We start from the raw sequence: 23,778 nt of genomic DNA on the forward strand, positions 1-23,778 counted from the left end.
ATCAAAAAGGTGAGAACCAGGTTCAAGTCCCACTGAGGCATCACAAACGGAACAGGTGGATACATGTGTGTGATGCCCTTCAAGAATCTCGTTACAATAGGGGACTTGAACAAAGAAGGCTGATCAGGAAGCCTTAGAAAGGCTGAAAGGGCCGAAAGGTAGCCCTTGATAGTGCCCAGAGCAGAGCCCTGCTGGGCAAGAGAGAGAAGAAAAAGAAGAACCTCTGAAAGAGGGGCAGAAAGGATCCACAGCCTTTGCTGTGCACCATGCCACAAATCTGTTCCACCGACAGGCGTATACCGACTTTGTGGAGGGACGCCTGGCTGCCAGAATTACGTCACAGACTTCAGGAGGCAAGTCAAATGGCCTCAACTGCCGCCGCTCAATCTCCAAGCATGGAGGTGGAGACTGGACAGGTTCGGGTGGAGGACCGTCCCCTGCTGCTGCGACAGAAGGTCCTCCTGAAGGGGCAGGCGGATCGGGGGACCGACTGACATGCTGAGTAGCTCGGGATACCAGTACCTTCGAGCCCAGTCCGGAGCCACAAGGATAACTTGGGCCCGGTCGCGCCTGATCTTCTTCAGCACTCTGGGCAGAAGTGGTATAGGCAGAAAGGCGTATAACAGACCGCAACTCCACTCGCGCCGAAAGGCGTCGCCGTGCGAGTGCCGTCTTGGAAACTCCAACGCGCAGAACTGATGACATTGCGCGTTCTCTTCTGTGGCGAATAGATCTAACCAAGGCTCTCCCCATTGCAGAAAGATGCCTTGCGCCACGTCAGAGTTCAGAAGCCATTCGTGATCCATCGAGCACCGACGGCTGAGTTCGTCCGCCCTGGCGTTCAGAGAACCTGCCAGGTGTTGAACCGTCAGAGTCACGCCCTGACGTTCCAGCCATTGCCAGAGGCGCAGAGCCTCCTGGCAAAGGGTCCACGACCCCACCCCGCCTTGTTTGTTGCAGTACCACATGGCGGTGGTGTTGTCTGTGAACACCTGCACCACACTCCCGTTGACAAAGGGGAGGAATGCCTTCAGTGCTAGACGAATCGCCCGTAGCTCCAACAGGTTGATATGGAGCCGGGACTCCGCCGGAGACCAGATGCCTCTGATCTCTGCCTCTCCCAAGTGGCCACCCCAGCCCTGGAGGGACGCGTCCGTCACGACAACGTGCTCCGGTTGGGGAAGGGAGAGGGATCTGCCTCTGACCCAATCGCGGTCCGTAAGCCACCACTGCAGTTGTCTCGCAGTGCCCTTCGAGATCAAGACGTGGTCGGACAAGTTGCCCTGATGCTGGGCCCACTGAAACTTCAGGTCCCACCGGGCGTGATGCACCAGAAGGATGCAGGAAGCCATCAGTCCCAGCAGCCGCAGCGTCAACCTGACCGAAACCCGGGATAGCAGCTGAAAGATGGGGATCAAAGCCTGTATATCCCGGACCCGCCTTTCCGGAGGATAAACCCGAAACTGCGCCGAGTCCAGAACCGCTCCGATGAAAAGGAGCTTTTGAGAGGGACACAGGTGTGATTTCGGCACATTGATGGAGAACCCCAGCTGGTGCAAGAGGTCTGCCGTTGTTTGGAGGTGGGTGACGACTGTCTGGGGCGAGCCCGCCTTCAACAACCAGTCGTCTAGGTAGGGGAAGACCGAAACCCCTAACCTGCGCAGATGGGCTGCGACCACCGCCATCACCTTTGTGAACACCCGTGGGGCGCTGGTAAGGCCGAAGGGGAGCACGATAAACTGAAAATGCTCCTGGCCTACCGTGAACCGCAGGTAACGCCGGTGGGCCGGCAGGACGGGGATGTGAAAATACGCATCCTGCAAGTCCAACGCTACCATCCAGTCTTGCGGGTCTAGAGCAGCCAAGACCTGAGCTAGTGTCAACATCTTGAACTTCTCCTTCCGGAGGAAGCCGTTGACTTTCCGTAGATCCAAGATAGGACGTAGGCCCCCCTTGTCCTTCTTGTGTACCAGAAAGTAGTGGGAATAGCAACCACGCCCTACTTCTGGCCCAGGAACGCGCTCGATGGCCCCCTTGGCCAAGAGGGCCGTAACTTCCTCCTGCAGAAGTGTCAAGTGGTCCCCCGACACACGGTGGTTCTGCGGTGGCATGGCTGGAGGAGTGGTCTCGAAGGGGAGGGAGTAGCCCCTTCGGACGAGTTGCAGCACCCACCTGTCCGATGTAATCGTGCGCCAGTGAGCGTGGTGATGGCGAACCCTGCCACCCACTGGCGTCACATGGGGCCGAAAGCACGGACTAGGAGGACTTGGAGGCAGATGCTGCGGGGGGAGGTGTGGCCTGACCCCGCCGTTGACCCCGACCGCCGCCACGGCGGTTTCCACGGCCGCCACCGCGTTGAAAGGATTGTTGCAGCGCGTGGCTGGCAGCACGTGTGGGGACGCCCCTTCCTTGGCCACGAAAGGAGCGAAACGAACCCGTTTCCTGGCGCTGGGTCGAGAGACCTAAGGACTTGGCCGTGACCCTGGAGTCCTTGAAGCGTTCCAGCGCGTGGTCCGCCTTGTCGCCAAACCGGCGACAGCCATCGAACGGCATGTCCATCAAGGCATTCTGGACATCTGCCGAAAAGTTGGCGGATCTCAGCCAGGCGTGGCGACGAATCACCACCGTCGTGGACATCGCTCTGCCTAGCGAGTCGGTCGTATCAAGACCACACCGTATAGAGTATTTAGCTGCGTCTCGGCCCTCAGCCACAGCTTTGCCGAGTTTTGCCCTCACCTCCATGGGGCATTCTGGCAGCAGTTCCGCGACCGTATCCCACACAGAGTCGGTGTAGCTGCCCAAGAGGCAAGCGGTGTTGCAAGACCGCAGTCCCAAACTCAGGGACGAGAAGACCTTCTTGCCATACTGGTCATACCTCTTAGATTCCCGGTCGGGCGGGGCCGACGGGAATGCGGTCTGGGAGGTCGAGGCGAACCTGAAGCGGGCCTGGACCACGTGCCCAACAGAACGTCTGACAAGGCTTCGTTAAACGGCAGCAGTGGCTCCTGTGGGCATGACTGCGGCTTGAAGACCTCAGTGAGGATGTTTGGCCTCACGGCCGCGACGGGGAGCTCAAGGTGTAAGGCCTTGGGAGCCCTCATCAGCACCACTGAATATGCAGCTCCCTCCTCCGACGCCACGGAAGGAGGAGAGACAAAGCCAGGGTTAGGGGAGTCGTCCAGACCACTGGCATCCCCCAAATCACCTGTCCAGTCCGGGTCATACTGGCACTCACGTGACAGAGGGTCCTCAGACCCCTCCCAACCTTCCCCGTACTCTTCATCATCTCCATATTCGGAGTCAACGATGTAGACCGGCTCCTCGGGGTTCACAGGCCCCATCGGCGTCGAGCCCGGCGTCGATCGACGTCGGTCCGACTCCGCGTCTGGATTCGGGGAGGGTATGGGGACGGCGCCGCCCGGAGCTGGCGCCGGGGCCCCGGCCGAAGCCGGCACAGGAGAACCGGCGCCGCGCGGGGACGGCGTCACAGGTAACCCCGATGGAACCGGCGCCGAACCGGTCGGTAGGCCAGCCGGCGTCGACCCCGAAGGCCCTTGCGGCGCCGGGGTCGGAGCCGTCGGCGGCACCGGGGCCGGAGCAACCGATGGCGTCTAGCCAGGGACACCCGACCCGCTAGGGCCCTCAGACGGTAGCACTGGGCCCGAAGGCGCCGTAGTCCCCGTCGGAGAACTGAGCGCCCTCATGGCCATGAGGAACGCCTCAATCTCCTCAGGCGTCGCACCGTGCCCAGGGACCGGAGGGTATGGGGCAGGCCGCGCCGGCGACTCTCGCGGAGCCGCGAGGTTGGGGTCACCCGAACCCCCGGCCGCGTCGCGCGAGCGTCGGGGGGGGGGGGAGTCGGGGGTACGATGACGACGCCCCGACTTCTTGTGTTTCTTACCTGAAGAGCCCGACGAATGGTGACGACTTCCGGAGCGCTCGGCGCGGCTCCGCGACCGCTCCCTCGAACGCTCCCTGGACCTCCGGCCGGACCGGGACCGCTCCCGACGCGGGGCCGACACCCGGAGCTCAAGCAGCTTGCGGGACCGCTCCCGTCTAGCATTGTTAGTGAGAGCCCGGCAGTCGACGCAGGCGTCCACGTCGTGGTCGGGGCCCAGGCACCGGAGACAGAGTCGGTGATGGTCCGTGACCGACATCGTGCGGTCACAACCGTCACAATTCTTGAAACCGGGCATCCTACCAGGCACCAAAAAGAGATTAGAAGTTAACAAAGTTGGTCAAAAGACCGGAGTACTGCTCTTCGGATCTGCGCTTACTGGTGCGGAAAAAAGAAGAACTGACGTCAGCGCGTGGAGGCGGCGTCTATATACTCCAGCGACGTCATCACAGCGCACGACGCCAACGACGGACGCGGAGCGGCAGGGGACGCCTGCAGACGACGCCTACCGACGCGCAGGGGCACTGCTACGCAAAAGTTTCCGGATCCAGATTGACGCCTGGGGATATTCTAAGGTAAGGAATCTAACACTAACGTGTTTCTTTCAGATCACTCCAGCATCCTTGGGCACAGCTACACCCCACACAGTCCCCGCATGAAGATACGGATTCTTTAGTTGGTTGTGGTCTGTAACAAGGTTTTGCCAGAAATTGGACCACACATGGCCAGACTTGGTGAGAGGCGCAAAGAGCCAGGACTGCCTGTATTCGCCAGTTGGAGGGCAGGTAGAGGCATCACCTCCAACAGCCTCTGTGCACAAACGCACGCGAAAGCACTGCACCCAACTGTGTAGGATGAGCCCTCACACTCCCCGTACCTTCAGGTCTGAGCCAACTATGTATGATGAGCCCTCACACCCTCCTGTACCTTCAGGTCTGACCCAACTGTGTATGATGAGCCCTCACACCCTCCCTGTATCTTCCGGTCTGACCCAACTGTGTATGATGAGCCCTCACACTGCCCGTACCTTCAGGTCTGACCCAACTATGTATGATGAGCCCTCACACTCCCCGAACCTTCAGGTCTGACCCAACTGTGTATGATGAGCCCTCACAACCTCCTGTATCTTCAGGTCTGACCCAACTATGTATGATGAGCCCTCACACCCTCCTGTACCATCAGGTCTGACCCAACTGTGTATGATGAGCCCTCACACCCTCCCCGTACCTTCAGGTCTGACCCAACTGTGTATGATGAGCCCTCACACCCTCCTGTATCTTCAGGTCTGACCCAACTGTGTATGATGAGCCCTCACACCCTCCTGTACCTTCAGGTCTGACCCAACTGTGTATGATGAGCCCTCACACCCTCCTGTATCTTCAGGTCTGACCCAACTGTGTATGATGAGCCCTCACATCCTCCCCGTACCTTCAGGTCTGACCCAACTGTGTATGATGAGCCCTCACACTCCCCGTACCTTCAGGTCTGACCCAACTGTGTATGATGAGCCCTCACACTCCCCGTACCTTCAGGTCTGACCCAACTATGTATGATGAGCCCTCACACCCTCCTGTACCTTCAGGTCTGACCCAACTGTGTAGGATGAGCCCTCACACCCTCCTGTATCTTCAGGTCTGACCCAACTGTGTATGATGAGCCCTCACACCCTCCTGTATCTTCAGGTCTGGCCCAACTGTGTATGATGAGCCCTCACACTCCCCGTACCTTCAGGTCTGACCCAACTATGTATGATGAGCCCTCACACCCTCCTGTATCTTAAGGTCTGACCCAACTGTGTATGATGAGCCCTCACACCCGCCTGTATCTTCAGGTCTGACACAACTATGTATGATGAGCCCTCACACCCTCCTGTATCTTCAGGTCTGGCCCAACTGTGTATGATGAGCCCTCACACTCCCCGTACCTTCAGGTCTGACCCAACTATGTATGATGAGCCCTCACACCCTCCTGTATCTTAAGGTCTGACCCAACTGTGTATGATGAGCCCTCACACCCTCCTGTATCTTCAGGTCTGATCCAACTGTGTATGATGAGCCCTCACACCCTCCTGTATCTTCAGGTCTGACCCAACTGAGTATGATGAGCCCTCACACCCGCCTGTATCTTCAGGTCTGACCCAACTATGTATGATGAGCCCTCACACCCTCCTGTATCTTCAGGTATGACCCAACTGTGTATGATGAGCCCTCACACTCCCCGTACCTTCAGGTCTGACCCAACTGTGTATGATGAGCCCTCACACCCTCCTGTATCTTCAGGTCTGACCCAACTGTGTATGATGAGCCCTCACACCCTCCCCGTACCTTCAGGTCTGACCCAACTGTGCATGATGAGCCCTCACACCCTCCTGTACCTTCAGGTCTGACCCAACTGTGTATGATGAGCCCTCACACCCTCCCTGTATCTTCAGGTCTGACCCAACAGTGTATGATGAGCCCTCACACCCTCCCTGTATCTTCAGGTCTGACCCAACTGTGTATGATGAGCCCTCACACCCTCCTGTATCTTAAGGTCTGACCCAACTGTGTATGATGAGCCCTCACACTCCCCGTACCTTCAGGTCTGACCCAACTGTGTATGATGAGCCCTCACACCCTCCTGTACCTTCAGGTCTGACCCAACTGTGTATGATGAGCCCTCACACCCTCCCTGTATCTTCATGTCTGACCCAACTGTGTATGATGAGCCCTCACACTCCCCGTACCTTCAGGTCTGACCCAACTATGTATGATGAGCCCTCACACTCCCCGTACCTTCAGGTCTGACCCAACTATGTATGATGAGCCCTCACACCCTCCTGTACCTTCAGGTCTGACCCAACTGTGTATGATGAGCCCTCACACCCTCCCCGTACCTTCAGGTCTGACCCAACTGTGTATGATGAGCCCTCACACCCTCCTGTATCTTCAGGTCTGACCCAACTGTGTATGATGAGCCCTCACACCCTCCTGTATCTTCAGGTCTGACCCAACTGTGTATGATGAGCCCTCACACCCTCCTGTACCTTCAGGTCTGACCCAACTGTGTATGATGAGCCCTCACACCCTCCTGTATCTTCAGGTCTGACCCAACTGTGTATGATGAGCCCTCACACCCTCCCCGTACCTTCAGGTCTGACCCAACTGTGTATGATGAGCCCTCACACTCTCCGTACCTTCAGGTCTGACCCAACTGTGTATGATGAGCCCTCACACTCTCCGTACCTTCAGGTCTGACCCAACTGTGTATGATGAGCCCTCACACTCCCCGTACCTTCAGGTCTGACCCAACTGTGTATGATGAGCCCTCACACCCTCCTGTATCTTCAGGTCTGACCCAACTGTGTATGATGAGCCCTCACACCCTCCCCGTACCTTCAGGTCTGACCCAACTGTGTATGATGAGCCCTCACACTCTCCGTACCTTCAGGTCTGACCCAACTGTGTATGATGAGCCCTCACACTCCCCGTACCTTCAGGTCTGACCCAACTGTGTATGATGAGCCCTCACACCCTCCTGTATCTTCAGGTCTGGCCCAACTGTGTATGATGAGCCCTCACACTCCCCGTACCTTCAGGTCTGACCCAACTGTGTATGATGAGCCCTCACACTCCCCATACCTTCAGGTCTGACCCAACTGTGTATGATGAGCCCTCACACCCTCCTGTATCTTCAGGTCTGACCCAACTGTGTATGATGAGCCCTCACACCCTCCCCGTACCTTCAGGTCTGACCCAACTGTGCATGATGAGCCCTCACACCCTCCTGTATCTTCAGGTCTGACCCAACTGTGTATGATGAGCCCTCACACCCTCCTGTATCTTCAGGTCTGGCCCAACTGTGTATGATGAGCCCTCACACCCTCCTGTATCTTCAGGTCTGACCCAACTGTGTATGATGAGCCCTCACACCCTCCTGTATCTTCAGATCTGACCCAACTGTGTATGATGAGACCTCACACTCCCCGTACCTTCAGGTCTGACCCAACTATGTATGATGAGCCCTCACACCCTCCTGTATCTTCAGGTCTGACCCAACTGTGCATGATGAGCCCTCACACTCCCCGTACCTTCAGGTCTGACCCAACTATGTATGATGAGCCCTCACACTCCCCGTACCTTCAGGTCTGACCCAACTGTGTATGATGAGCCCTCACACCCTCCTGTATCTTCAGGTCTGACCCAACTGTGTATGATGAGCCCTCACACCCTCCTGTATCTTCAGGTATGACCCAACTGTGTATGATGAGCCCTCACACTCCCCGTACCTTCAGGTCTGACCCAACTGTGTATGATGAGCCCTCACACTCCCCATACCTTCAGGTCTGACCCAACTGTGTATGATGAGCCCTCACACCCTCCTGTATCTTCAGGTCTGACCCAACTGCTTATGATGAGCCCTCACACCCTCCTGTATCTTTAGGTCTGACCCAACTGTGCATGATGAGCCCTCACACCCTCCTGTATCTTCAGGTCTGACCAAACTGTGCATGATGAGCCCTCACACCCTCCTGTATCTTTAGGTCTGACCCAACTGTGCATGATGAGCCCTCACACCCTCCTGTATCTTCAGGTCTGACCAAACTGTGCATGATGAGCCCTCACACCCTCCTGTACCTTCAGGTCTGACCCAACTGTGTATGATGAGCCCTCACACCCTCCTGTATCTTCAGGTCTGACCCAACTGTGTATGATGAGCCCTCACACTCCCCATACCTTCAGGTCTGACCCAACTGTGTATGATGAGCCCTCACACCCTCCTGTATCTTCAGGTCTGACCCAACTGTGTATGATGAGCCCTCACACCCTCCTGTACCTTCAGGTCTGACCCAACTGTGTATGATGAGCCCTCACACCCTCCTGTATCTTCAGGTCTGACCCAACTGTGTATGATGAGCCGTCACACCCTCCCCGTACCTTCAGGTCTGACCCAACTGTGTATGATGAGCCCTCACCCTCCCCGTACCTTCAGGTCTGACCCAACTATGTATGATGAGCCCTCACACTCCCCGTACCTTCAGGTCTGACCCAACTGTGTATGATGAGCCCTCACACCCTCCTGTACCTTCAGGTCTGACCCAACTGTGTATGATGAGCCCTCACACCCTCCTGTATCTTCAGGTCTGACCCAACTGTGTATGATGAGCCCTCACACTCCCCATACCTTCAGGTCTGACCCAACTGTGTATGATGAGCCCTCACGCCCTCCTGTATCTTCAGGTCTGACCCAACTGTGTATGATGAGCCCTCACACCCTCCCCGTACCTTCAGGTCTGGCCCAACTGTGTATGATGAGCCCTCACACCCTCCTGTATCTTCAGGTCTGGCCCAACTGTGTATGATGAGCCCTCACACCCTCCTGTATCTTCAGGTCTGACCCAACTGTGTATGATGAGCCCTCACACCCTCCTGTATCTTCAGATCTGACCCAACTGTGTATGATGAGACCTCACACTCCCCGTACCTTCAGGTCTGACCCAACTATGTATGATGAGCCCTCACACCCTCCTGTATCTTCAGGTCTGACCCAACTGTGCATGATGAGCCCTCACACCCTCCTGTATCTTCAGGTCTGACCCAACTGTGTATGATGAGACCTCACACTCCCCGTACCTTCAGGTCTGACCCAACTATGTATGATGAGCCCTCACACCCTCCTGTACCTTCAGGTCTGACCCAACTGTGTATGATGAGCCCTCACACCCTCCTGTACCTTCAGGTCTGACCCAACTGTGTATGATGAGCCCTCACACCCTCCTGTATCTTCAGGTCTGACCCAACTGTGTATGATGAGCCCTCACACTCCCCGTACCTTCAGGTCTGACCCAACTGTGTATGATGAGCCCTCACACTCCCCATACCTTCAGGTCTGACCCAACTGTGTATGATGAGCCCTCACACCCTCCTGTATCTTCAGGTCTGACCCAACTGTGTATGATGAGCCCTCACACCCTCCCCGTACCTTCAGGTCTGACCCAACTGTGTATGATGAGCCCTCACACCCTCCTGTATCTTCAGGTCTGACCCAACTGCTTATGATGAGCCCTCACACCCTCCTGTATCTTTAGGTCTGACCCAACTGTGCACGATGAGCCCTCACACCCTCCTGTATCTTCAGGTCTGACCAAACTGTGCATGATAAGCCCTCACACCCTCCTGTATCTTAAGGTCTGACCCAACTGTGTATGATGTGCCATCACACCCTCCTGTATCTTTAGGTCTGACCCAACTGTGTATGATGAGCCCTCACACCCTCCTGTATCTTAAGGTCTGACCCAACTGTGTATGATGTGCCCTCACACCCTCCTGTATCTTTAGGTCTGACGCAATTAGCTATGTATGATGTTAACTCGCACCCTCCCCGTATCTTCAGGTCTGAGCCAATTACCTGGGTATGATATGCCCTCACATCCTGCCCATTTTTCACCACACAGCATCATCACCCCAAACTCTAGTATGTGAGGTGCCAACACTCGAACAGCACAGGATATTTGCTATTAAGACAAGATGGGTTCGGAGGATGCTGTACACTCCTCCCTCGAGGCCCAGCCTTAGGGCAACAGGAACAGCTATCCCATCCTGCAACCAACTCCCCCAGCCCCGGGTGAGTGCAATTTTTTTTTCCATAGATCCCATGTAAAGGGCCAGTTTCCTCTGAAAGTCCTACTGCTGGGCCAACAGCTGTTCAACACTTTTACAGTTCACATAAAAACCTGCTCTCAGAGCCAGGTCCACTATTTCGAGTACCGGAAATAAATGCATGAAAACAAAAAGAGGTTCTTACCTTCAGCACTCGAGTCTGTTCCTTGAACTCTTCGTCCTCGTCTGAATCGGCGTCGGGCAGCTGGTAGATGCGAATGCCATGCTCTGCAATTTCATCCAGGACCTGGGTATCAAAAGAGCATCTTCGTGAGGCACGGATGGCCGTGGTGAGGCTGAGCATGTTGACTAGTGCACCTTTCTGATCAGACCGACACCACAACAGAACAACCCCAGCACACCCCTCATGCAGAAGACCAAAGGCACAGGGCTTGCCAGAGGTCCATGGGCTGTTATATCATCCTGAAGAGTCCTTCCTGTCCGGCCCCATCCCAACCAGACAGGTCGAGTTTGTCATTTCTTTAGGCAGATTAAGAGCTTACAGAAATCCTCCTTACTTCCATCATAACTCGCCTGGCAAAAGTTCAAAGGCCTCAAACCTGCCCTCCTTAGACAATGTAGTAAAGTAGTTTCAGTCAAATTATGGGGTTCACAATCAGCTACCACATAATTTAGGAAGCCTGTCCACCTCCCCCTCTAATTGCAAGCGGAGACCTCTGGGTTATAAAGAAAAAAATACACAGAAGCTACATACATTCTTATCAGCAACCACCCACAAACCAGGATATCCAAATGCACCAGTGCACACACTAGCCATCAGAGCCAGAATGGGAACCCAAAGCAGCCCTGGCAGATTGTGTCAGACCAGCTCCGTACGGTGCATCGCGAGCGAGCCGGACCACTACAAGGAAGTTGGGGAGGAGGGGATTTTGCCACCAAGAAAATTTGGAACAAATTGGAAAAACTGTGCATTCTACAACACATTTGTCATTATATATTCAATTGTATTAGCCTTTAAAGCATAGTAAATGATGATCTTACAGTGCACCAGGATACAGAAATGGACGTGGGGTCCTCACTCACTTTGCCACTGGATTCAAGCTAGCCTGGCTAATGAAGGGTGTTAACCAGAAACCGGTCCCAGGATGCTTGTTTCCAGTCCAGGGAAGACCTGGCTTGGCAGTTCGGGCTGGACTGTTCCCATGAGGCACAGGGTCAAGACTAATTTGCATATAGCAGAGTCTGAACTGGGGTGGTGAAGTGAGCTGAAGAACGATGAGGGATTCAACCCAGATCTGTGACTGGGGCCGAGTGTCTGAAAAGTTTCAGCGCTCGGTCCATCATCTCCTTGTGTTTGCCATATCCTGAATATAGCATGTCTCGAAGTGCTGCCTAGGCGAAATCTAAAAACTGCTCTGGGCATAAAATGTTCTTCAGAACCCAGGTCTAGTGCTGCTGTTAGCAGAGATGGCTCGGAGGCGGTGAATGTGCAGTAGTTATCAGATGGCTTGGAGGGGGTCAAGGCACTGCCTGGTGCTGGGAGGGGCAGTATCGGAAAATGTAGGGGGAGGGGCACTGCCTGGAAACGGGAGGGGCACTGCCTGGAAATGAACAGGGAAGGTCACTGCCTGGATACAGAAGGGGAAATGGACTGGGAAGAGCACTGACTGGGGGCATCAGGCACTGCATAGAAACAGAAGGAAAGGGGAGGGGTACTGCCTGGAAACGGAAGGGGAACTGCCTGGCAACAGAAAGGGGGTGGGGTTCCGTTCTCCTCAATTATTACGATTTAATGGCGACAAATGGACCAAACTTGCCTCCCCATCTAAAAAAACCTGCTGCGTAAGTAACTTTCTCTTTCTTTTGATGAGATGTTGTGACGTATAATTTTAATTAAAGGCGGGGGAGGATAGCCCACGGAGTTTAACAGATGTGGAATTCCTACATCCAGACGCCCAGAGCATATTGTTTGGGGTCAAGGACAAGTTCTCAAGTTTACTTTGTCCTTGGGATAAGTAGGCCCCTCCCCCCCCCACCCCACCCCCACAGCCCAAACCCTTTGGCTGCCAGATTACAGTACCACTTTATGAATCCAGGAATTATCTACAATTAAGGTGATATTTATGTCCATATGCTAATGCTGTTTGAACTTGCATTAATGGTTCATTAATACAAAGCCTTTATTAGTAGGGTGATCGCTCTAAGGAAATGCTCTAAGTTCAGACTGCACTACTGACAGTGGTTCCAGTATGAAAATGTGTACACAGGTTAGCAAAGTTTAATAATTTGATGATACATATAATGCTTTCAGGATGCTCTTTGATGAGATGCAAATATATGCAAAAGCTTGAAGGCAAGATTGATGATTATTTGCTTTCAAAATAAACTGTTCATTAACCCCTTCCGTGCTCCCGTCGGCCAACGGCCGTCGCGAGCACTACCTGGCTAGTGCTGCGTATGTCCGTTGGCCGACGCGGCCCCGCCCACTCATTTAAACCACATCACTGCGGCGGAATTTGCGCCGCAGTTACGCGGTTAAATAAATGGAACTAGGAAAAAACATTTTGTTTAACTACTGTCATTTCTTTGAAGCTTCGTTTAGTAAAATGTGTTGACCCCTGCAAGTAGAAATATTCATAATAGAAAATCAGCGTCACAAGCTTCAACAAAAATATTGCAACATGAAAATAAACAAGCATTGGCAAAACCACAAGGTATAACAATGATGCTCAGCCTTTTGGCTTTGTCAATGTGGATCTTCTTTTGACATGGTTGTTGTTAAACTTTACTGTTGTGGGAGCTGCCAGGCCCTCATCATTACAAGCATTGGCAAAGGCAAAAACTACTTTCCATGCCAATATGCTCCTTGTGAAAGAGCAGAATGCAGTCACTCACAGTGAAGCCAGCTGTTACAGAGAGAGAAACAGAGAACATTTTAATAAAAATAAAAAGGTCTTAGCTAATGCAGACCTAAATAGGACCTACATTCTTAAAAAAAAGTCACAAACGTTCACCCATGGCATATGTCCTTGCATTTGTTCAGATGTACAGTTTTCATGAATTCATAAGAATTTACAGAAGTAGGTCAGGAAATCGCACCCCTAGAAAATATTTGTGAACTGCATTTTAACACGAGCATATATGCATGTGTAGATTTGATCATGTGGAACTCTGTTGAGTGGTAACTTCTTACAAAAAAGTACCGGGAGATGGTGATTACAGAAGAGAGGGCAGAGGGTCTCACCCGGCACCTGACAGGTCGTTTCATATATATTAAGGCCCACCCGATCCTGTAGCCCTATTAGGATATAATTGGGAAACAGCTGGCTCGTAAGCTCCATTTTCAGCTGAGAGTGGGCACCCTCCCAATAAGGTCTTTTACAGCAAATTGGGCAAGAAAAAATGGTAACGACAAATGTCCAAAGTGTGGGGAGGAACAAGAGTCTATAAGCCATTTCCTCTTCTTTTGTCCCATGTACACTGACCCCAGAACGATGTGGATTAAACCTATATGTAAATTGCTTGGGATACATAGGCACGAGGAGGCTCTTAGAATTTTATGTACTGACCCAACCCCTACAATTGCTGTTGCTGTGGCTCAGTTCCTAAAATGGGCTTGGGTAATTCGTGCAAAACAAATAGCGACAGACATATGATGATCTAGCCTTAGCTGCGAGTTCCTGTGTAATTTACCCCTGAAAGAATTGTATATTGATCAGATTGATTTTAAATATGTAAGTTGATATTTGTCAATAGTCTATTGTAGTTTAATTCCTTTTTAATATTTATTGTATGAATTTTAATGGATTTTTAATGGACTTTAAAATATTGGTTTTGTTATGTATACTTTTAGGACTTAAATTGTCGAATAAAGTTTATGAATTGAAATGGTAACAATTTCACGCTCCCACCCACTTTTTTTCCCAAACCATGGCAGTAGTTTTACTTTGGACCTTGTCAGGAATACATTTCAAACCTTTCTCTGAATGGACTAATAGTAGAGGTGAGCTGGTGAAAACCCATAAAACATGTAGGGTTTACACTGACTCAAAAGGGCATGCCAACCATGGGAAACTATTGCTTACCGCTACCTCCAAACACAGTATGCAGCTCTGCGGAAACTTGGCAATATAAGGGAATTGCAAGAATTCAAACCCTACTACGGTGTGAGCCCAGGCATAGTCAGAGAGGCTATTATCAGACCTTTTATATTATGAGGCTGCGGCCATAATTTGTCATCGCACTACAAGGCACTAAAGTGAACAAATGGACTTTGTTACAGGACAAGTTGATTTATGAAGCAACCTGTCCAAAGGACAAGTAGATATTTTATTAAATTCCACACCCCTGGCTTAAAATTAGCCAGCATTCACTGCTCGATGAAAGCCGCTCTTGCCAAGTCGCGAGTCTGAATTAAGACCAATTAATCAGGGAATTGTGAAGAGCACTACTCACCCATGAGGGTCTCAAGGCGGTGGGGGACCAACTCAGTCTTACATCTTTCCTAAGGTCGTAAACGGAGTATCATAAATTGGGTAACTAACAAGTTATATAAAGCGCTTAGAAATGGCAGAAGAGATTGTGACATGCTCAAAAGTTATTAAGTTATTTGTGAAGTTCTTATGGCAGCGCCCTCAGATCCACAGCATCGTTGCATCATGGCGCCATGTTTAAAGTAAAGCGCCTCGAGGCGTCCTGCTGCTGGAGACCCTGCCCGAGCGGCAGAGATGCACGGTGATCACCCCCGCCTGCAGCCCGCCCTGCGTCCAGGGCACAGCACTGCTCCTCGGAACACCAACTAAACCCAGAGGCAGAGATCGGAGATAAGATGCGGCACAAGGGAAACAATGGAGGGAACAGCAATGGGATGTGGGTGCTCCAAGGCCCCCAAGTTACTGCCCCTAAACACGCCGCCCTCCTTCGGGAGACCGGGCTGCAGAAAAACAAACTGTATCTGAGCGGCCGTACAATGAAAGCAGCAGCCCCCTCGGAGCGGCCCCGGAGCACGTCTGTGCTTCCCAAGATTAGCGCCCCCTCGGGAGGCATTAGCATGAAGTCACGGAGCTTCCTGCTCATATGTGCGTCGCACCAGTTGAGTCATGTCCCTTCCAGCCGGATCAAAAACGAAAGCCTGATAGTCAGTCACCCTAGCACAGCTCACTCCAGCACAGCATGGCCTGGATGCAAGGACCAGCGCGAGACCTCCCCAGCACGGCAGCTCAGCGAGCCATGCACCGCCTGGATGAACACCGAGGTGTAGGTAGCATCAGACGTCATCCTTGCGTAGAGAGGCTGAGCTCGGAGACACAGAGGTCGGTCACTTCTCTTCAATCCAGACAAGCATCACAAGCACCAGGAAGGAGGAGAGGCCACGGGGCCCTGCACGTGGATCTCCCGTCACTGATCTCCTGCACTGGAACTGCCCGACTGCACCGCCCTGCATTCCGCTGACGTCACTGCCAGACTGTGCTGCGCAGCATTACGTCACACCTCAGACCATACAATACTAAGTCAATGAGCTGTGGGTTGGCCCTACTGTCAGCCCTCCCACGCCTGGACACTACTCACACCTAGAATACCTCCTACCGTGTACATATACATCCTGCTGACGTCACTGCCAGTCCGTGCTGCACTGCACTGAATCACTAACAATGTAAACGATCAAGTCTGACAATTCTTTCACCTCCACGGATTCTCGCAGCTGAGACCCGCTGATCCGTTTCTATTCTATTGCTGTCACCCAGGATTCGTTTTTGGGCAGACTGGGGTTGGCACGGTGTTTTCATCCTGAACACGCAGCAGCACATGGATTCCAGCAACGGACTCATACAGGGGGGGGGGGGGGGGCGGCGTTGGAGCAGGGCGACCGGTGCGGCCGCACTGGGCGCTGAACTGGGAGAACTGCAAAGAACAGATCTGTTTTTTATGTGGATAGCTGAGTGGATTATTAAAGCCAACCTTTACCAGGGCTTAAACACATTAGAACATTGGAATGTGGAGCTCCATTGCAGACATTGGAGTGTTCCGTGCTTCTATGGCCAGTAAAGGCCCGCAGAGCCACATTCCAATTTTGCTTAAACAAAGGCCTCTCGGAGCTCGAGGGGATTTCAATCCCCTCAGGCTCCGAGAGGCCTTTGTTTAATTTGTTAGAACATTCTGCCCTCTAATGGCAGAATGTTCTAATAGGCTTATAGCTCTTCGTAAATGGGCTATACAGACTATTTAAGTCCTGCTCCCTTGTTAAAGGTCCTCGCCTTCGGAGCGTGCCTTTAATAACCGGTTATAGCCCACTATAAGGCTATATTAAATGGATGGGAGAGAGCCAGGGCTATGGAGAGATGAGGGCCACGATTGCCGGGTGGTAGTGAGAGGATCTGAGGAGGAGGTCGGAGGGTGGAAGCGCCAAAAGAGGTAGTCGAACCAGACGCCACCAGCGTTACAGCTGACCCGGACTTCATGCATCAAGGCCATCCTGCATCACAGCTCATATCATCAAAAGAAAGTCTGGGTGCCTTCAGCACTCCTAAAAACGCAAAAGCTGCAAACACCTGGTGCTCCGCCCTAAAACTGTCTGCGACAGCTGCACGGATGACCCAGTCCAGAAGGACCTGCAGCTGACAAGAGGCCAGAGGCTGACATCAGGCCGGGAGGCTTTCATCGTTCAGGGCAATTGTCCTGCAGCATAATGAGCATTTCCTGCTTTGGACGAGAGCAATCTATGAGAACGACATCAATCTATGAGAACAACATCAGCCCTCCCCCACGCGCAACAAACGCCGACGGAAGCGATTGGATCATGAATGGAGTTAACGAACACTTGAGTAATATTGCTATTAAGAGACTGTGACGTACCCTGGATCACGGCAGAGAATCCCCTTCCCTCACCACCTGGAGATATTCCAAGCCATTGTCAGCAAGCCTTCGCCACTGAAGGAATGTCAGCCCCTCTCCTCCATCACCGTCTCTCCCTTGAACCTCTGGCATAAGTTACCAGCTAGATGGGGGATCCGCTTTGAAGAATCCCACTTAGGCACCAATACTTTTAGCTACGAGGGACACTAATTAGTACGTTCCACAGAACATTCTAGCAGGAATGTACTCCGACATTCGGTCTCAAGGACCTCAAAGCACCTTCGCAGTTTAGAAGCAACCCAGCCACGAAAGTGAATGAGATGTTTGTGAGCGCAACACCCACATGAATGCATCTTGGCGCTAATAGTAATAAGAAGGATGACAGAAAAAATATGTGTCAGGAGAACCCACAAACAAGCATTGGCAAAGCAAATGGGTCTCAGAATAGCCCAAGCTATTGGCCTAATAAATGTGAATTTCTTTCAGCCATGTTGTCTGGCAGCACATATGCTGTTCAGCATGGCTGAGTCACTGAAAGCCCAGAATCACACAAGTTGAGCCGATGCGGGGTCTCTTCACCCGCATGTTGAGTTTATTATCCTGCCCCTCCTAGCACAAAAACAGAGCAATGACGTGGCCTGCGCTGGCCTCCTCATGGCACTTTTTTCAGTGACTTTCAGCCATGCTGAGCAGCAGATGTGCTGCTAGATAACTTGTCTAAAAGACATTCATGTTAACAAGTACACTAGCTCGGGCTCTGCCTCAATCTATTGGATTTGCCAATGCTTGTTCAGTGTTGGCACGGTCTTGCTGAAAAATGTGGAAGTGATGGTGGGAAACAGATGAGAAGCGCTGACGTGAAGTAAGGGTGTTGCATAACGGCCAGAGTTGCCAACAGGGGAACTGGGTAGCCAGGTGTGAAGATACACTTTTAAAGAACACAGGAACAGTCTGGATTCTCAGTTGAATGAAGTAAGGTAAGTTTATTACCAAAAAGACAGAGCACCACAGGGGCACGTCCACACACGGCAAACCCTCAACTGTCTAAGTCCAGACCCACAGTTGAAGGTTGCATGTGAGAGATGCCACGAGGAACGCATCTCTCAAAAGAAAACACTCTTTCAAGAGATGCGCGTGTAACACAAGAGTATGCACGAGCAATGACAATGTAGACAAGTAATAACAACGTAAGCATAGAATCTTACCAGCATCTTAGTACTCTACATCTCCTCCCTTCCCTCAAAACAAATACAGAAAACTTAACTAACAAAAATGAAACTTAGTCTACATAAAAGTCTTTAAAACATGCAGGAAAAGAACAATTCCTGTGAGTTCTAGTTGTCACATCTGAAGTAGAAGTAGAGGGAGATGAACAAGAAATTTCAACATTTTCTGGAGTGTCTTGAAGAGGAAGAGTGACCTCAACAGAAGGAGAGGACATCTCACCTTGGGAATCTTGGGGAGTAAGGATGGTATTATTGGGAGACGAAGATTCCACCTGGGTGAGAGAAGGGGTATCTAACTGGGTGGGAAAATCATAATCAACATAGGAAGAGTTGTCATTCCCATGTTTATTTCTGAGAATGGTCATAGCTTGTTCAGAGGTTAATTTAACGAGAGAGCGTATATTACGCCACCCTCTCTTATCTAAAAACAGAGAACCTTTAGAAACCTTGAGAACTTGAGTGGGCATAGAAAACTTGGAGAGACCTTTTTTGACTCTATCCATGGTTTTGAACATAACCCAATCACCTACAGTAAACATTTCAGGGGTGGAAAGAACTTTAGGATCAAAATTTCGCTTTTGTGCAGATTGTTGTTTCTCAACATTACTTTTTACAACCAACTTATCAGAACAGGAAATGCATTTGGAAACCTGAGGTGTTAAATCTTTGATCCAAGAAGGACAGACAGTACCATGTGGGTTTCTTTTTTTAAGGAGTCTGAAAGGTGAAATGCCCGTAGTGGAGTGAGGGGTAATTAAGTAGGCCCAAACTTTTTCCCTTAGAAAAACTTCAACATCCATTTTGCAGGAGAAAGCAGTTTGAATGCCTTCTTTCAAAAATCTATTAATCCGTTCAACCAAACCATTGGATGCGGGAGAGTAAAGAGCGACTTTTAAGTGTTTGACGTCAAACTTCTTCAAAAATTCTTCCAAGACACGGGAGCAAAAATGCGAACCATTGTCACTGACAATTTCCTTGGGGGGACCTTCTATTCTAAAAATTCTTTCCAAAAATGTAATTGCAGACGTAGAATCTGGGTTAGGGCAAAAATCAAAGTCAAACCACTTAGAGTGATAGTCAACAAGCGAGACTATGTAACGTTGAGATCTAGGGAGAATCTCAAAAGGACCAGAAAAATCAATTGCTAGCTTGACCCAGGATTCCTCAGGAATGGGAACATTATGTAAAGGTAGGTTCTGTAATTTCCAGTGTTTGTCTGATACTAGACAAGTACTGCAAGAATCAACCCAATCATTGACGTTTCTATCCATGGCAGGCCACCAAAAATGTTCTTTCAATTTGCGAGAGGTTCCACCTACACCTAAGTGACCTTGATGGGCTGCAAAAAATATTTTTTTTCTCAAAGCCAAAGGAGGAACACATCGATCACCCCTAAAAACAATACCATTGATAATGGTCAAATCGTCTGAAACTTGTGCAAAGGACTTCAAGGGGGCAGGAAGGGAACGTATCCTTGGCCAGCCTGAAACTATTAAGTTTTTCACAGCCACAAGAATTTCATCTTCGGAATAGCATTTGGACCAGTCTTCCTCAGAGATAGAAAGAGGAGAAAGAACTAAGTCTTCCAAAGAGGCTACGACACACTCAATGTCATCTCTGAGAACATCTTCGTCATTTTCCAAAGGCAACCTGGAAAGTGCATCTGCTCTCATATTTTTACCTCCAGGTACATGGTGAATGCTGAAATTAAAATCATGTAGCTTAGAAAGAATCCTCACTAACCTGGAAGAGGCTTTACCAGTACCATTTCCGTTTAAAAGGTGTAGTAAGGGTTTATGATCAGTGTATAGTAAGAAATGTGAACCCCAAATGTAGACTTTGAATTTTTCTACGGCCCATGCACAGCCAAGAGCCTCTTTCTCAATTGTGCTATAATTACCTTCGGCATTTTTCAGTGACTTTGAGGCAAAACCAATGGTGTGTTCTACAGAACCTTTCCATTGACAAAGGATTGCACCAAGACCCTTTTGGCTAGCATCAACGTAAATGCCACACTTCAGGCCTGGTGTGAAAGATGATAGGGCTGGAGCATTTACGATAACCTCTTTTATGTTATTAAAAGCTGAATTTGCCTCATCATTCCACAAGAAGGTAACATCCTTTTTTATGAGCATCCTAAGAGGTTGAATTAACTGGGCATAGTTCATGACAAATCTCGAGTAATATTCGGTGAGACCGAGAAACGATCTCAAAGTGTCCTTATTGTTAGGAATAGGTACATTGGAAATAGCCTGCGTAAGGGAAAGTTTTGGTTTGATACCTGAGGTGGAGATAGAATGACCTAAATAGTCTAATTCTTCCACGAAAAACTTACACTTTTTTTCGCCCAGGGTGATACCTACTTTTTTGAAGCGAGACAGAATACGTACATCCTTAATATGTTCATCAACATTTTTAGAATGAATCAAAACATCGTCTTGATATGCTTGCACACCTTTAACACCACACAAGACGCTGTCCATAAACTTTTGAAACACACTTGCGGCACTTGCCAATCCAAAAGGTAGTCTTAAATATTTATAGGCCCCAAAAGGAGTAATGAAAGTGGTGAGTTCAGAAGAGCATTTAGTCAGGGGAATTTGATGATAAACACTCCTTAAATCCAAGAGCGTGAACAATTTTGATTCAGCAATGCCGGTGAGGAGTTCTTGAATTCTGGGCAAAGGATAACAGTCGATAAGAATATTTTGATTAAGTGATCTAAGATCCGCACAGAGACGAATACTGGAATCCTTTTTCTTCACAACCACAATAGGACTAACCCAAAGTGAAGAATCCACAGCTTCAATAATCTTCTCATCAACCATTTTAAAAAGTACCTTTTTTAAATCGTCTCTTACGCTAAGAGGAACATTCCTCAACTTGTGAATTACAGGAATTGCGTTAGGTTTGAGACGAATGCGATGTTCGTAGTTTTTTATCATACCAACAGAATTATTAAAGACTTCTGGGAAATCAGCAATAATATTGTTGACAATTCCAACATCAATGAAATTGATGAAAGGAAAGGTACTCTGTTCATTGATTTGAACAGGAAATTCTGAACCAGGAACAAGTTTGAGGCCCATTCTAGCAAGGTCTTGCCACCCTACAATACATTTGCCATCAGTAGCTACATAAACTTTTGTGTAAATGCACCTCCCCAAACAAGTTACACTGGTGATAAAGAAACCCCACATGTCAATGTGTTTGCCAGTATATCCTTTAGGTATTATGTCCAAAGGTTCAAGGGTAATTCTTGAAGACCAGTGGGTGTTGAACAAATGATCAGATATGATGGTAACTGGGGCACCAGAATCCGCCATCATGTCAATATCTATTTGATCAACAATAACTAGGCAAGTGGGATCCTTTACACGTTCTGAATTAATGCAATCAACCATACAAATAGAGACAGAATGAATGGAGAGAATTTCCTTTACAGCTAAATTTCCCTCATTAGGATCAATATTGACTGAACTAATAGTAACATTTTTTAAATCAGCATCAATAGATTGAACATCTGCATCTTCGCCTGAAAAATAAGAAATGTTATTAATTTGAGAAGACTTTATGTTGCGACACACAGATTGGAAATTACCATTTTTCAGACAAAAAGTGCATTTTTTCCCTTGAGCTGGGCAAGTAGGGTTGTTGCTCAAGTGTGTTTTAGAACCACAACGAAAACAAAAAGTATTTGTTCTCCTTTGAAACGGTCTTTGAGAAGACTTGCCCTTAGAATAAACTGCGTTAACACTCAAGTCAGTTGGAGTGAAGGAAGAGGTACTTTGAGAGATGCACTTAGAAGATACAATTGATCTCTCGATTCCTTTGGCCATTTCGATTACTTCAGATAAGGATGGATCTCTGCAGCTTAGTATACGTTCTTGAATTTTTTTGTGACAGCAGTTATACACAAATTGATCTCTAAGAGCTGTGTCCAAATAAGAGCCAAAACTGCACTCAGAAGCAAGATTCCTCAAAGCGGAAATAAATTCCTCAACAGTTTCATCTTTTTATTGATGCCTTTTCATAAAGTTAAAACGTTCAAGGATCACACTAGGCTGATCAAGAAATTTTCTATTTAATTTTAAAATTGCAGCAGAATATTCATTAATTTCATCTCCACTTCCTGAAGCTGGGAGAGGATTTGGCAAATTATTAAAAATTTGTCTGCCTTCTTTCCCTAAATTGCTATAGAGAATAGCCATTTTTCTCTTTGGTGAATATTCATCAGCTCCAATAGCAATTAGGTAACTTTCAAAGTTCTGAAACCAATGCCTCCAAGGTTCCTTAGGTTTACCAGGAACTGGTAGAAAATAATTCAAAGCAACAATTTGCTGGTTAGTAGCCATGTTGAATGAATAACACGGATGTAAAGTATTTTAAAACAGCAAAAGTCTGAAATCTTTTAAAATTGTTCAGAAGAAAATAGCTTTTTGAAATAAAAAGAACTTTTACAATGTCTGAAAAGCAAGGAAAAGTGAAATAACCTTGAAAATAGGCTCACCGTTGAAAAATAACCTTGAAATGCGCTCACCGTTAATGCTTGAGAGACATGCGATTATTCATTTGCTTTGCGATGCTTCCGATCGTGAAATCGTATCCATGGCAACCTTGAATGACAAAAGAAAACAAAATGGCCCCTCTGCGTAGCGTAGGAACGTAATTGCGCGTGTGAGCGTGATGACGTGTGCTTGGAACGAGGAGATGCTCTCGCTAACGTCTCACGTCATAGAGGAGGCGCATCGGGGAAGGAAAATCGGTGAAAGTGAAGAAAATGACCGATACCTTGATGCAGAAGGCCAAATTAAACAGGGTTTTCTTGTCGGTGAAGGATGAACAGCATGCTCTGGCAAAGTACGATGAGGAGGTGAACGGTGCAAGGTTGGTGATGCTCTGTTTTCGATGAAAAAGGAGTCCCTCGTCGCCAAATGTGAAGATACACTTTTAAAGAACACAGGAACAGTCTGGAGGCTCAGTTGAATGAAGTAAGGTAAGTTTATTACCAAAAAGACAGAGCACCACAGGAGCACGTCCACACACGGCAAACCCTCAACTGTCTAAGTCCAGACCCACAGTTGAAGGTTGCATGTGAGAGATGCCACGAGGAACGCATCTCTCAAAAGAAAACACTCTTTCAAGAGATGCGCGTGTAACACAAGAGTATGCACGAGCAATGACAATGTAGACAAGTAATAAC

At 49.5% G+C, this 23,778-nt stretch overlaps 1 protein-coding gene across 1 annotated transcript in view; it reads right to left on the minus strand.

Annotated features, from left to right (window-relative positions):
- Positions 1-23,778, minus strand: part of LOC147678877 (septin-2) — a 323,184-nt gene that overhangs the window by 169,905 nt on the left and 129,501 nt on the right. The window contains exon 8 of the mRNA XM_086942642.1: positions 10,682-10,783. Coding sequence (XP_086798768.1) covers positions 10,682-10,783 — 102 coding nt within the window. The remainder of the gene's footprint in view (positions 1-10,681; positions 10,784-23,778) is intronic.

The sequence above is a fragment of the Lissotriton vulgaris genome, chromosome 11, assembly GCF_964263255.1.
Source record: "Lissotriton vulgaris chromosome 11, aLisVul1.2, whole genome shotgun sequence".
Classification (NCBI taxonomy): domain Eukaryota; kingdom Metazoa; phylum Chordata; class Amphibia; order Caudata; family Salamandridae; genus Lissotriton; species Lissotriton vulgaris.